The sequence below is a fragment of the Neoarius graeffei genome, chromosome 15 (genome assembly GCF_027579695.1).
Source record: "Neoarius graeffei isolate fNeoGra1 chromosome 15, fNeoGra1.pri, whole genome shotgun sequence".
Lineage (NCBI taxonomy): Eukaryota > Metazoa > Chordata > Actinopteri > Siluriformes > Ariidae > Neoarius > Neoarius graeffei.
This window is the reverse complement of record NC_083583.1, coordinates 6,019,123-6,035,299: the sequence shown is the minus strand read 5'-3', so window position 1 is coordinate 6,035,299 and position 16,177 is coordinate 6,019,123. Positions and strand designations below refer to the sequence as shown.

At 43.8% G+C, this 16,177-nt stretch overlaps 1 protein-coding gene across 2 annotated transcripts in view; it reads right to left on the bottom strand.

The window, feature by feature from the left end:
- usp10 (ubiquitin specific peptidase 10) overlaps positions 1–16,177 on the bottom strand; it is a 98,648-nt gene that overhangs the window by 67,736 nt on the left and 14,735 nt on the right. For both annotated transcript variants that reach the window (XM_060940806.1, XM_060940807.1), the window contains 4 exons: positions 10,675–10,743; positions 6,011–6,056; positions 5,715–5,774; positions 1,432–2,598 (listed from right to left, as the gene is read on the bottom strand). In XM_060940806.1, the coding sequence (XP_060796789.1) occupies positions 1,432–2,598; positions 5,715–5,774; positions 6,011–6,056; positions 10,675–10,743 (1,342 nt within the window). The remainder of the gene's footprint in view (positions 1–1,431; positions 2,599–5,714; positions 5,775–6,010; positions 6,057–10,674; positions 10,744–16,177) is intronic.

Below are 16,177 nucleotides of genomic sequence, written 5' to 3'. Positions count from 1 at the left end.
CCCCAAACCATCCTAAATTATTATTATTATTAAACTGTAGAAGTCTGGGAGGCTTGCTCCTCATACAGTTCTCAACTTGGGGCCAATTTAGCATGTTTTAAATCTGAATTTCTTGCGTTTGCTTACCTCAAAGTGTCCGCAGATCATGCACAGACTTATCCATTATATCCACAGTTTTTTGCCAAGTCTCACACAGGTTTCTTTCAAGTCTACTGTTGGGCCAATAAATCATAAATAAAACAGCTCAGATGTGTTTAAGTCGTTTGCCACTCCACTTTATTCTCGTGGGTTCACATACCGCTGCCGTTATTATCCCCTTATCACGAGTTTGTTGGTCGCAGGGTCGGTTTACGTCCGGTTTCGGGTGACGTCAGTGAAAGGGGTCTATACATTGCTAATGTGGTAAATGACTATTCTAGCTGCAAATGTGTGGTTTTTGGTGCAATATCTCCATAGGTGTATAGAGGCCCATTTCCAGCAACTCTCACTCCAGTGTTCTAATGGTACAATGTGTTTGCTCATTGCCTCAGAAGGCTAATGGATGATTAGAAAACCCTTGTACAATCATGTTAGCACAGCTGAAAACAGTTGAGCTCTTTAGAGAAGCTATAAAACTGACCTTCCTTTGAGCAGATTGAGTTTCTGGAGCATCACATTTGTGGGGTCGATTAAATGCTCAAAATGGCCAGAAAAATGTCTTGACTATATTTTCTATTCATTTTACAACTTATGGTGGGAAATAAAAGTGTGACTTTTCATGGAAAACACAAAATTGTCTGGGTGACCCCAAACTTTTGAATGGCAGTCATATGTACAGTTAAAAAGTCAATACAGCTGTAAAGCTTTAAGTCATGGCCTTTTCGGCAACGTTTGTTTTTCCTTAAATCACAGGAATTTAATCACGACTTGACCAAAAGGAGCATCTAGAGGTAGCAAATACAAATACTTTTTTTTTTTTGTGTGTGTGTGTGTATGTGTGTTAGTCTTGTGCTTAAAATAAAGATTTATGGGGCGGCGTGGCTCAGGTGGATAAGGCGCCATACCATAAATCCAGGGACCCGGGTTCGATTCCGACCCGAGGTCATTTCCCGGTCCCTCCCCGTCTCTCTCTCTTTCCCACTCATTTCCTGTCTCTACACTGTCCTATCCAATCAAGGTGAAAAAAAGCCCAAAAAAAAAACTTTAAAAAAAAAAAAGAGAGTTATAACAAAAGGCAGAGTAAGCTGAGCTAGCTTAAGTGGCTGCTAATCACCTGTGCAGTTCATTAGCAAATGCTGGATGTTTAAACTTTTTAATAAAGAAAAACAAAAAGATCAGTTTTGATGATGATGAAATTCTGGATGATTGGGTTTTGTCTTTGAAAACTGAAAACACATCATTACTTTTTGCCCCCAGCCCACTCAGTTATATCCATCCATCCATCTACAGTACCTGCCAATTTTGGTGCCATGGGATCTTCTGAGACGGGAACAGGCCCCTCCCGGACATCACATGGTTTCTCAGGCTGCTCGGTGGTAGTTGCGGGAGCCGCGGGCACGGCGACGGCTGCGGCCTTCACCTCGACGTACGCCTGAGGACCTCCAGGCAAAGGCTTGGAGTTGTGGAAGAGACTAGCCCAGGATTTGGGGGTGTTGGGGACAGGTGCCGTGGAAGGAGAGAGCGGAGAAAGAGAAGGCGCCTGGACCCCCGAGTCTGTGGGGGACGAGACCGGAGCGGCGCCTGCCTGAGTATCGGCCGTGTCGAGTCTGGGGGCAGGCGAGTGCTCTGACGTGCCGTTAGCCTGGCGCTCGTCCTCGTCAGTAGTAGCAGGATCAGCGGTGAGCACAGCAGCAGAAGGGGGAGGAGAAGGTGAGGAGGTCAGGCAGGTAACACTCCCATCGCTGCCCTGCAGTTCGGGGCTCTCTAGAGCAGTGGGTTCTGAGTGCTGCTCTGCAGTCCTGGCCCCTTCAGCATGGCCACCACTCTGGGAGGAAGTGGAGGAAGAAGAGGAGGAGGACGAGGAAGCCGCGGCATTACTGTCCAACAAAGACGTGGCTCTGCTTGTCAAGTCCACAGAGGATTCATCAGGGCTGTCACAAGTCCTCTGATTAGTGGGAGGGCCAGGCTGGCCCGTGGATGATGTGGAAGAAAGTGTGGAAGGGGTCAGATCAGTGCCGGCATCCTCTGATCCCAGGGCTGGAGCGCTGAGGCCGTGCCCGTTCACCAGCCCCGAGCCGGCCTCGCCGTCCACCGCCGCACCGCCACTCTCACACCCCTCCAGGTAGTTGTAGTATCCCGGAGGTCGTTTTTTCTTTTTCTTGCGCTCTCGTTGGCCCAGGCTGCTAGAAATGCCGTCCAGGTCGGAGCAGGCCTGCTGGCCATCCAAGGCAGAGGCCTCAGAGTCCGCGCAGTCTACAGAGTTGAAATCGGCCCCGTGCGAGGCGTTGGACACCGGGGTGGCCGTCGGAAGTGGTTTCTGAGCCGGCTGGCAGCCCAGGATGAACTCAGGAGCCTGAGGGTTCAAAGTGCTGGACACTTTATACAAGGAGTCTTTTACCAGCACAGGCTCCGAACTCATCACCTCATCCACGCCAAACTCGATGTGCTGGTAGTCCTCTCCTGCAGACGACACGGTCATGTGAGCACACGCAGAAACAGACCCAATCTTTCAGACACACGACACAAAAACCTGATCTAATATTTTGTTTCAAATCTGGATAATTTAGTCGTGATATCCATGTACACAGGGTATATGCACATTTTATTTAATTTTTCAAAAAAAACGTCACGTCAAGAAATCAAACAAGCTCGCTGTCAGCCAAGTGTCTCCTTTTGCGTTAAAAATCACAAACTTCAGTCAAACACTTTTACCCCTTTTCCACCAAATCAGTTCCAGGGCTGGTTTGGGGCCAGTGCTGGTGCTGGTTCACAACTCGTTCAACTTGCGAGCCAGCTGAGAACCAGTTTGCTTTTCCATAGCTCGCGGTGCTAAGGGAAGCCACGTCATTACGTCGCTGTATACGTCAGTTACGTCGCTATGTTTGCATAAACCTTGGCGCGAATATCGAAGCAAAAACACGGAAGAAGCAGCAGCAGCAACAATAATAATAATAATAATAAATGACTTCGCGTTTGGGCGGCACGGTGGTGTAGTGGTTAGCGCTGTCGCCTCACAGCAAGAAGGTCCTGGGTTCGAACCCCGGGTCCGGCGAGGGCCTTTCTGTGTGGAGTTTGCATGTTCTCCCCGTGTCCGCGTGGGTTTCCTCCAGGTGCTCCGGTTTCCCCCACAGTCCAAAGACATGCAGGTTAGGTTAACTGGTGACTCTAAATTGAGCGTAGGTGTGAATGTGAGTGTGAATGGTTGTCTGTGTCTATGTGTCAGCCCTGTGATGACCTGGCGACTTGTCCAGGGTGTACCCCGCCTTTCGCCCGTAGTCAGCTGGGATAGGATCCAGCTTGCCTGCGACCCTGTGGAAGGATAAAGCGGCTAGAGATAATGAGATGAGATGAGACTTCGCGTTTGTACAGCTGCTGCTTCTCGTCGCTTAAAAATGGCGATCTTTCGCGGTCTTGTTATTGTCGTTGGTCTTAAAGGAACAGTCCACCGTATTTCCATAATGAAATATGCTCTTACCTGAATTGAGACGAGCTGCTCCGTACCTCTCCGAGCTTTGCGCGACCTCCCAGTTAGTTAGACGCAGTCAGACACGCTGTCACTCCTGTTAGCAATGTAGCTAGGCTCAGTATGGCCAATGGTATTTTTTGGGGCTGTAGTTAGATGCGACCAAACTCTTCCGCATTTTTCCTGTTTACATAGGTTTATATGACCAGTGACATGAAACAAGTTCAGTTACACAAATTGAAACGTAGCGATTTTCTGTGCTATGGAAAGTCCGCATTATAATGACAGGCGTACTAACACCTTCTGCGCGCTTCGGCAGCGCATTGACACGGAGCTCAGATATCAATGCGCTGCCGAAGCGCACAGAAGGTGTTAGTACGCCTGTCATTATAGTGCGGACTTTCCATAGCATAGAAAATCTCTACGTTTCAATTTGTGCAACTGAACTTGTTTCGTATCACTGCTCATATAAACCTATGTAAACAGGAAAAACGCGGAAGAGTTTGGTCGCATCTAACTACAGCCCCAAAAAATACTGTTGGCCATGCTGAGCCTAGCTACATTGCTAACAGGAGTGACAGCGCGTCTGACTGCGTCTGACCGACTGGGAGGTCGCGCAAAGCTCGGAGAGGTACGGAGCAGCTCGTCTCAATTCAGATAAGAGCATATTTCATTATGGAAATACGGTGGACTGTTCCTTTAACAACTCCCCCCCCCGCCAGAGGTGGAAAAACTGGATTGACAAAGTAAAAGTCCTGCTTAGGTTTTCCTTCTGCCTGTGCTCTCAACACAGGTGATTTCACCAATTAGCTCATCAATCTGGCTTAGGGGATGTGGTAATTAGGATCAGCTGGTTCATTGAATTGGCTGGAGCAAAAATGTGGCAGAGTTTTTACTTTCTGCACCCGGGTTTTTCCACCTCTGCCCCCCCGCTGACGTAAGCGGTTCTTTCCTCTGGCCCAGCAGAGAGTTGGTGCTAGCCTGGAACCGGTTTTTCTGGCCCCAGAGCCAGTTCTTTGTCAGTGGAAACAGAAAACCCGGTTCCAAACTAAGCACTGGCCCCGAACCAGCCCTGGAACTGCTTTGGTGGAAAAGGGGCATCTGTGGTTTCATAGCAACACAACAAGCTGGGCTCTTTTTTTTACCCCTCCCTCTCTTCTTTTTAACATCAAGAGAGGAAGGAGGGGGGAGAGGCTACTTCTATCACACAAACGAGAACAGGAACCAATGACTTTCGTTTTATGTGAACTGCAGCTAAATGGATAAAAAGTTCATTTCGGCATACAGTTGTGGTACAAGAGGAATAAAACACTTCAGGGTGTGCCGTCGCTGGACATCAATGTTTGGAAATTAGATTTCATCATTTCTTTTAATGACTTCCAGATACCCTGTGCACAATATATAATAAGCCATGTATATCATTATCATCATCATCACAATTATTGCCCCATGAACCCAAGAGAAAGACTGAAAGCCGGCTGCTGAGCTGCGCTGTGAAAATCCAAAGCAGTAAGTGAAGACAGTTGGAAATCAAACGGTGTTAATTATTCTCAACCGCAATATTTAATGATACCAATAACCAGCAGAACTGCAAGCCACCAAAAGCAGTCGGGGGGAGGGGCGGAAAAAAAAATTAAGAAGAGAGTTATTAATTAAAAAACTGAAGCGTTTTCAGTCGTGTCTGATTTGCCAGGTCGTCTGTTAGTATTTATAAAAGGGTTCATTCCAGGGAGGCAGCGAAGGACAGTCATTAAGAGATAAGCAGGACAGGAGAGATCGCGTCCCTCGAACACCGCCTTTACACACGCAACTCCCATCCAAACCGGGCTATTAGTGAGGGAACGGGGCCAAGAGTAATTATTGTTTCAAGAAAAAAAAACAAGTATTAATCATGTAAAGCCGCCTCTTAACTGCTGTGCAGGCGCGTTTTCAGGCCAGAGAGAAACCCGCTGGCGTTTTTAAGCATGCAAAGCTTCACAGATTATCCAGCAGGCAGAAATGACAGGGAAGGTTTGAAGAGTTGTGAAAGCTGCGCGTGTGTGTGTTTTAGAATCGAAGTTCTGCAGCGAAACACAAAGACACAAAGGCGACGTGCGTGGAACCCACAACTCACCGCAGACCTGCCGTCTCATAGATTCCGTAATGTACGGCACATCGACAGTGCAGTAACCTCCTGAATAATTAATACAAATCAGGGTCAGTATCAGAACTGCTGTTTGTTTGTTTTTGGTGTGGTGCAGGATCACGTTCAAATCAGAGATGAACACAGAAAAAAAAACATGTTTATTCAGATCAGTAACATGAAGAAAGGCCTTTCTTTTCATAACGCTGGAGGTTGCGCAACAAGATGGAGAAGTGTGCACATGTTTAGTTGGAGGTGCAGTCTGAAAGTGTAAACCATGATCTTACCTGAGTTATGACTCACGCAGGTGGCTTTCTCGTTGAAGGGGGGAAGCTGTGGGTTTAGAAACGGAGGGGGGGGAAAAAAATCATCAGACCGATTAGATTGATTATGAAATGCACAATTTAGAACGTGTACATCAGAGGAAGAGGAGTTTCGTTTTTAAGAATTTAATAGATCTTTACGACTGCAACAAAACGGCTGCCAGCGACACAGGAACTAATCAGCAGCTGAACCGCGAGCACTGATTATACACTCGCTCGGATATCTTTCGTATGTCTGAATGATCTGAAGCGACATCCGTTAGATGGTCTGTCAGAGCTGAAATCTTTAAGTGCTTAATGATTTTATAAATCACCCCTTTACACGTTTCTTATCGGTCCTGTCATGGTGACTATGAGCTCTGGGATTGTTTTTTTTTTCCTGCAAATCTTTTCACCGTCAATCTAATTATCGTTAGTTTCGACTAAAATATTTAATAAATACTGTCAAAGTTAACGCGATAACGCATTCACGCAAATTCCTTTTAAACACCACTAATTTTTTTGACACACAATTAGGGCCTCTGCATGCTCTTGCGACAAGGCTTTCGCAGATAGCTTTTCGCAGACAGTTGTAATTTATCATTGAGCGAGGAGTAATAGGCGTGCGCGATGTTATTCACCGCCACAATGCAAGGGGGCGCGAAGTCGCGAAATCGCTAGGAGTAGTTGGTGGATGTGGTTAGTGGAGTGTTTATCCTCCGGTTACTTATAATGACTAGAACTGGAGTCGTATAGACCCCTTTCACATGATGTCACCGCGCCACGAGATTTTGTTAGGCGCCATATTGGAAGACCAAGTACATGCACTCAATATAAAACAAAGTACGAGCGAGAGTAAAGTGACACGATGGCTGATAATTCTGGTTATGTGAGTACATTACCAGCTGCAGAAAGGGCACGGTATGTGGAGAAACTGGCTGTGATTGATGGGTTTGACCCATATGATAAGACTCGCGGCAAGGGAGAATGGAAACATAAGGAGGACCCGACACCAATTCTGCCATCTGTTTGCTACCCAGACATTGTGAACTATTTGTTGTTTACACCCAGTGCCTACACTCAGTGTTCGAACTATGCCGATATTTTCGGGGGGCCCCTTTTTTCCCTTGGGGGTGTGTGTGCTTGCGCTCGTCTCGGAGCGCGGATCTCCAAACACACGAGAAGCCTCTCTTACGCACATATCACGCGGACTCCACACCTCCACACACGCATCGCGTCTGAAGTCATAACTCATCAGGGGAAATCGTGTCCGCATTGGCATGTTCAAAAAACAACCTCGCGTCAACAATGATACCACACGCAAGAAAAAAAAAAAAAAAGTCAGGCTACTCAACAACCAACCTGGCAGCAGCGAGCAAGCCCCAAACCATCCTAAATTATTATTATTATTAAATTGTAGACGTCTGGGAGGCTTGCTCCTCATACAGTTATCAACTTGGGGCCAGTTTAGCATGTTTTAAATCTGAATTTCTTGCGTTTGCTTACCTCAAAGTGTCCGCAGATCATGCACAGACTTATCCATTATATCCACAGTTTTTTGCCAAGTCTCACACAGGTTTCTTTCAAGTCTACTGTTGGGCCAATAAATCATAAATAAAACAGCTCAGATTTGTTTGTTTAAGTCGTTTGCCACTCCACTTTATTCTCGTGGGTTCACATACCGCTGCCATTATTTTCCCCTTATCACGAGTTTGTTGGTCTTCCAATATGGCGCAGGGTCTGTTTACTTCCGGTTTCGGGTGACATCAGTGAAAGGGGTCTATAGATGTACGTACTTCCTCACTTCCTCGATCAACCGCTCTTCGTGCTGCTCCATCTTCGCTCGTGTTTTTAAAAATGCCGGTCGTGAAATCAAACCAAACCGGGAAAGTAGGGAAGCGGAAGTGCGTGTACAGCAGATGTAGAGTGGACCAATCAGAGCCCTCTTGTCTGAGACGCTGTCTGTGAGGCTTCTGCGGTGGTCACAATTTTTGGGAGGTGCGCGCAGAGCGTCTGCGAAGGGGTGGGTGGGGGGGGGACTACGCAGACACCGTCTGCGACGCCATTTGCGAGGACTGCGTTGTCAGCATAAATTGGCCTTTAGCGCATGCTCATTCTGTTCCCCCTCCCCCGTAGTCTGGGAAAGCAGGAAGTGACGTAGTGCGAGTGAGCAAGCGATGTAGCTTAGGGCTGGGTAAAAAAAAATCGATTTTGGATCGATTTCATTTAAATTTCGCACTATTGATTCACAGGGCATGAGATCGAGTTTTTTTTTTTTCCCAACAACACAATTTCGCGTGTTGTGTGATTTTCCTCCCTCAGCCGTCTCGTGCGTGATGACGCAGCTGCGCAGTCGTACGTCGTGACGTTCAAGCGTGCACACAAAATGGCTGAGGCCAGAGCCGTGGCTGAGGCAGGGAAGACGCCGCTCAGCAAGCCGTCTCAAATGAAACCTGACGTGTGGAATCGTTTCAAATTTAAAACGACAAACGACGAAGAGCTTGATAAAACCGAGGTAGTTTGCGAGATATGCCAAGCAGAGCTCAGTTATTGTAGGAATACTACAAACCTCAGAAACCACCTGACAAGGCACCACACTACGCTAACCTTAGCTTCCGACAACAAGCTGCCCGGAGCAAAACAAAAGAAACTGAAGGACCTGCTAGCGTTACCGTCAGAGTCTCCGCGGGCCATAAAGATAACAGAGGCCATCGCAACTTTTGTTTGCAGAGATTTACGCCCATACTCGGTAGTGGAAAATGAAGGATTCAGGCAGCTCATTCAGGTACTCGAACTGCACTACATTATAGTGCAACGTACACATCTGACTGAAACTGTGATACCCATGATGTATACATCTGTGAAAGACGCGATACGAATGAAAATGCAGTCAGCAAACAGAGTCGCTATCACGTGTGACACCTGGACATCGCTGTCAACGCAGTCCTACTTAACGGTGACATCTCACTACATCGACACAGAGTGGTGCCTCATGTCTCATGTACTACAGACCACCGATATTAATATTTTTTCACTTAAACAATACAATTTGCTGCAACGTTCATTTGCACTTTTTTAATTACAGGAAGATAAGACAGTTTTACGTCTGAACTGTCAAATTTACAAAATAAAGACGTGTATTTTGCAACGTATTGTATGGAGATATTTTCATTATTTAAGAGCAGATTGAACTGATTCAGACTGAATCGAATCATCTCGTCTCATCTCATTATCTGTAGCCGCTTTATCCTGTTCTACAGGGTCGCAGGCAAGCTGGAGCCTATCCCAGCTGACTACGGGTGAAAGGCGGGGTACACCCTGGACAAGTCGCCAGGTCATCACAGGGCTGACACATAGACACAGACAACCATTCACACTCACATTCACACCTACGCTCAATTTAGAGTCACCAGTTAACCTAACCTGCATGTCTTTGGACTGTGGGGGAAACCGGAGCACCCGGAGGAAACCCACGCGGACACGGGGAGAACATGCAAACTCCGCACAGAAAGGCCCTCGCCGGCCGCGGGGCTCGAACCCGGACCTTCTTGCTGTGAGGCGACAGCGCTAACCACTACACCACCGTGCCGCCCCAAATTGAATAGTGATTAATCAATTTAAAACCCTAAGAATCGAAATCGAATCGATCTAGGAGATTGACTGATGCCCAGCCCTAATGTAGCTAGTAGCTGATCGGTGGGTGCAAGTCGTGATAAAGTGCACTTATGTATAGAATCAACATATTTTGCTGCATCCTGACTGTTTACATAAAACGTGTGTATTTTTTTTCAAATGCTTTTGATGGTCCAGAGGGGAGAAAAGACGACGTGTTAAGGTCCAGGTGTGTGTGTGTGTGTGTGTGTGTGTGTCTCAAAGCACGCAGGCTGCACACTGGCGTGAGAGTGAAAGAGTTTGTTTTATTCTGAGAAATGTCTGAGTGATCTAAGTGTTTATAAATGCAATATTTGCTTGTGAAATGTACTGTATATTTACCAGTGAGTTTTTGCATTTTACTGGAAAACGTCTTTATGAAAGCCACTACTGTTGTCCACGTCAGCGAGCGTGTTTAGTTTAGTTTATTTTATTGCATATAGTTTAAGGCTGGAAGTTAAGGACAGGACCAGAGGAAAACACCGTACTGGTTTGTTCACACTGAAATTGTGCGAAAGCCTCAAAATTATAAAGTTAACGCTGCTTTGTTTTTTTGTTTTTTTTAAATGCAGAGGAGGAATAAAAAAATATCCATAAAAATCATTTTTGCTCTGTCCAGCTTTACCCTTCCTGACCTGATCGCATACATTTGCATAAAGCAAGCATATTTGTCCACTCCCACTCCGCAAAAACCTGAAAAATATGCCTTTAAGGTTCATTTAGAACAGATTTTTTAAAAAAAAGTACGATTAATCATGAGTTAACGACGGACAATAACATCATATTGACAGCTCTAATAAATACCTCTTTAAGGATCTTTTAAGACATTTACCACATCAGCAAACTAGTTTTTTTTTTTTTAAAGAAAACTATAGAAGAGAAATCAAAGCATAGCTGGAGAATAAAAGTGAGCTCTGGTGTCAATCTTAATTTCTTGGGAAAACTCAAAAAATTGATTTAATAAACAAACAAAAGTGGTGTTTTTTGTTTTGTTTTACCTCAACAAAACAGCGAGGCGTCACGAAGAACTGATTGAACTCGTCCGGGCTGAACTCCCCAAAGATGTACTGTGGAAACAAACAGCAAGATTTTTAATATTTAACCACTTTCACATGTTAATAATTCCAATAATTTAACCGTGTAATAGGGTAAATAAACGAGAGTTGGTTAGTTTAGCTCGTCAAGGCAGTAAACTCCTGAAGGAGCTCGGGAAATAAAAATAACCACCATCTCAAAACAAAGGTGAAGTGTATGATTAAATAATCCTGTTAATGTTTATAAAGGAACGTAAGCGTGTGGCCAACGTTAATAAGATACTGATAATTTCATCAGTTATAAGCTCCAAAACAATGACAAAATCAAGATCGTGATAAATTTCATCTCAGAAGTCCAAGACGTCACAGGCATCAAATGTATTCTTATAAATGGTTGCGAATTTTCCCCGCAGATTTTTCACCATTCGTCCGTTTTACAGAAAAAGAGACCTCATCTAGCGATACGGTTCCGCTGGCTTCTTATTCACTGTTTAGCCGAACCACTTGCAGTTTTTAACGTCATGCTCCGGCGATACGGGAGACGACTGGAAAACTTTGCTTTTCTACGTTTTAAAATTCACCAAGAAGAAAGGATGACGGATTTTTTCCCTGGTAAAGGTTACTTGTGTTTCGGGCCAACTTCCTTCAAGTGAATTTCAATCCTGGAATTCATGAGCCAATACAAAACAAGACTGATCTCACTGGTTTGGTTGGAATAAATGAACAAACAAACAAACAAAAAAAATAAGAACCAGTATTTATTACTATATAGCAATGCGCTAAGCATTCACGTTGCATCTTTTTCCCCCTCGCCTGCTCGGCTTTTCATGGCAGCAAGTCCGATATTACGCACATCATGAAAGCTTAGAGCACCAGTATCAGTGCTCGAAACTAACGGTGTCCCGACGTCCCGGGGACCATAAAAAATGTCATCGGGACACAAAATCATCATATCTGGGACAATCCCGGGACAATGGAAAAAAAATAGATCTAGAAAAAAAGTTCTACATTAATATTATTTACAAAGCCGTAACACATACGTAGACATTCACCTAATTTGTCAATTTTAATTTTAAAACGTTAACAGCGAAAAATACATAGTAGCTACACTTTCGATGCACCTGCATCAGTAGGCTACAGAGCAGCGCATTCTGTTCTAGAATCTTCGGCCGGAGTCCGCATTATATGGACTTGGAATGGAATTGCTACCGCACACGCTGCGCCGACTCTTGCCAGAACAAAAATACTGAAGTGGTTGAAGTGGACCGACCGCGGGGAAGAAACTGAAAGCCCAGACATAATGTCTCCGGGACCTTCAGGATCCAAAGTGTCATCGCCTGGTCTGCAGGCAACGCTAGCAACTGAATGAACTTAATGAACACTGTTAGACACGTTATAAAATACAACAGGAATGATGTGGATGATATTGACGGAAGATACCGTTCAACAGAATAAGTGAGTTTTCTTGGTGTCTTTCTAGTTCAGAAAGTTTAGTCAGTCAGCAGCACAACTAGGCTCGGACCTGCCACTATGCTGATGTTGCTAACGTTTGCCCCCACGTTTCGGCAGCGAAAGTTCATAAAATGGATAACGGAAAGTTCATAAAAATGGATAACGGTAATGGATAACAGAAAGTTCATAAAAATGGATAACAGTAATGGTGAAAATTATAAGTTGGCCTTATAAGTGCCAACAGATATTCAAGGTAGCTATAAGTAGATGAAATGAACATAAAAGGGGTCTTATTTTCAACTAAAGTGTACTGCAGATGTAGGGAGTTGAAACATTTTCTGAATGAGCTAGTTGGCCCCTTTAAATAAACGGGTATCTATTCATACAGTGAGATCGCCAAAGTTTAATAAACTGAAAATGCAATAACTGTAATTTTGAAGTAGATGATGTATAGGACATGTGTTGCTTGTGTCTTGTGACTTATTGTAAAAATGATATAAAGGGTTCAAAATCGCATCGTTACAAATATAATAGTAACTTCATATGATAATATTAACCACTGGTTATTTCAGAGAGGAAAAAAATGGGGACACTATTGCTTCCATTCGGGACAATACAACACAGAATTCGGGACCACTGGGGGACACAAAGAAAAAAAGTTAATTTCGAGCCCTAACCAGTATTTATCATCATATCATCCACGTCTCATCAACATACTCTTAAGTGTTTTACCAAAATTATTTAAATGAGATAAAATTTTTACAGCAAGGCGCGACTCAAGTTCAAACCCACGTCCAGGAGAGCAAAATTCGCAGTCCTATCTTGGTGGGGGGCAAATAATTTTGCTCCCGTCAATCACAGCGACGCAAACCAATCGTGGGCGTCTGTGAGGTAATGTATGAGCAAGAGAGCGACTCGTGCTCTCCTCAGAGGATGTTCCATCACCTCGTGATGCAGCAGGAGCAGCAGTTTGATTTGAAAAAGGTACAATCATTCATTCATGCATCTTGAAGGAAGCACGCGAGACCCTTCACCCTCCCGGTTAGAACCTGCTGTATGATGGAGAAAAGCTGACGGCTGGACGGGAATCGACCCAGACTAAAACCCGAGAGAAAACTGAGGAGTTTTAAAATTAAAACCTTACATACACAACCACAAGTTAGTTTTTTTTTTCCTAGAAGATTCCCGATGCCTGTTCAGCACTGGAACGCTGGCAATGAAGGAAATGAAGATGTAAAAAACAGACGCTTCTATAAGAAATTTGCAGTAAACAAGACAAATGTTAGCTCAGAAGCCAATAAGTAAATTAAAATTAAAAACAGTACAACTTAGTCTAATGCACTTAATACTCTAAAATGTGAACATACTCTCAGTTTAATACGAGTTGGAAACAAATTGAGAGGGTTTTTTGGACTAAAAAAAGGCTTTAAAATACTTGTGCTGTCAAGGACCATCCATTTAAACACACGGTTTATTCCTGGAGTCCACAGATCCAGTTTCATGTTTATACCGTGATTTACTGCTCCAGATTTGCTTTAAAGGTGGTGTAAATACGACTTCAAACACTAAAAAGCATGTAACTAAATCCTGCTGGGTAAACGGTCATAAGTCATTCCTCAGTTTTATCAATGCAGGTGAAAGGACGAGCCTGAAAGTCACGAGTCACGCCGGATCAGCGACGAGCAACTCGGTCCCTCCAGCCACGGTTCAGTGGAACAACGTGGGCGAGAAAACTTGCGATTGTAAGAGATAAAAACACCTTGATTTCACAACCTTCCCTTTGTTGAACTGCTCGAGTGTTCAGCGTTGGAGATCTCGAGACCTAAGAGATACTAATGGAACAGAAATAAGACTCAAACTCTGACAGACTGATATCTCTCAGACACAGCTCGAGTTCTGGTCGCTCCAAAACACCAAACCCACCGCCCTTTTAAATATTAAGTATACTTAAAAAAATGACAACCGGCACCATCTCCCCCCAGCCATGATGAGCGCCCTCATACTAAATTTTTCTAGAAAAAACCCTGGTTACTTCGGTACATGTTGCCTTAAAAAACGATCACTAAAATTGTTAACTATTAATTAAATTTTAATACATTTTATTAAAGTCTACTAACTGGCTGTAATAAAAAAAAATTAATGATCTAATTGTTTATTTTAAAAAAAAAAAATTGTGACTCCCATACACATTGCCTCTGCCGGAAAAACTGTGACAATACTAAAATTATTAACTATTAATTTAAATTATATAATGTTTTTAATATAAATTTTTACTAACTGGTTGTAATAAAAAAAATTAATCTATTTTTTTAAAGGACATCATTACTTCGATACATGTTGCCTTAAAAACCATGACCACACTAAACTTGTTCACTATTAATAAAAAAATAAATAAAAAGACATTTTTATTATATAAAATTAGTATTTACTAACAGGTTGTGATAAAAAAAAAATTTTTCTAATTGTTAAAAAGAAAAAATTTTCAAAAACAACCATTATCCATGATCTCAAAAAACAGTGACAATTTATCATGATACTGATACCACATCATATCGCCCAGCTCTTGCCCACTTTTTTTTTTTTTGTACATTTTCTTACATTTCAAATGTTAAACTTTACTAAAGAGTGAAATTTAACTTAGCAGTTCAAGAGCCAGTCTGGTTTATCAAACTGTATGCAGCATATCCAGTCGATAAAAACACACACTCGGAGATAATTCATGTGTTCTGTTTTGGTTAAAATAAAACCGGTTATTCCTGTAAGGACACTCCGTGTGTGTGCTTGCATGCATTTCTGAATTCTGTTCAACTACATGTTAAATAATCACAAATGTTCTTCAGCCTGCAGTTACAGATGTGCATTTACCTCTGGAGTCCTGAGCAGTCATTACCCTGTCACCATTTAATCGTTTAACTTACTTTATTCCACATTTAGTCCAAGAAATGAACAATCACTTTTCACTTTATGATAAATTCCACCACGACAGACTCGGCCGGGAGTACTGATGGTGGGTGCTGTTCACGTTTTCAGTCTAAGGCCCTGTTTATATTATTTCGAATCAGCGGATCATCAGATTAACGTTTTTAAAACGATTCGCGTACACACACAATTTCTGTGCCCGCAACAAAACCGTTCCCCGTGCACACAGCAACGCCAATACATGGATACGCTAATCACATGACTAATTAGACGGCACGTCATATGATCCCAGTGCATATTGGGCATGCGCAAGTCACTCACCACTTGCAAGTGGAAGGATGTCGTTGTAAAAAATGAAGTATGCCAGTCTGTTATCGGCGGTACTGATACTACAATGACGCCTTTTTTACACCGTGTATGGCCTTTGTGTTTATGCTAGAAGGATCTAACAGTGTTCAGTACACTCTTCACCTCGCAGAACGGCCGTTTTTTGCGATTACAACAAGACTATTTAGTGCTACGGTAACCAACACACTTCCTGTATTGCTCATTCACATGACCAATGTGGCATGACCAACGGCAGCGAATCAGGAAGGTGGATGTCACAGTGACGTTGTCCAATGACGTCAGCTACAGCTCAGCACAGCGTATTCTCGTTCCTCAATGTTTACACAGCACCGGATCAGATACGTACTGGGTTGAATACGTGGGCCCTGGCGGATTCAAACTGTTCCGCCTGTGGAGTCGTTTTCCGGCGTTTTAATGTGCACGGACAGTGCATCGCAGGGGTGATAGCGTTCCGGCGCGCCGTGGCTGGGAAAAAAAAATAAAAAATCTAGTTCGCCCATTGTCCTGTGTCATTCTGAGATGCGCAGATAGACAGTAAAGGGAATTCGGAATTCCCTTAAGGCAGCTGGGCCATAGAAGGTTCACGCTGCATGCTACACGCGTGTAAAGAAAAGTGGACAAACGTAGCATGACTTGCTCTGGGCCATAGAACGGCGTTCACGTTGCACACTTCACGCGTGAAGCGAGAAATGAACATGCACACTTTTTTCTAGGCGTGAAGATGGAAATTCCAGTCAATGCATGCACG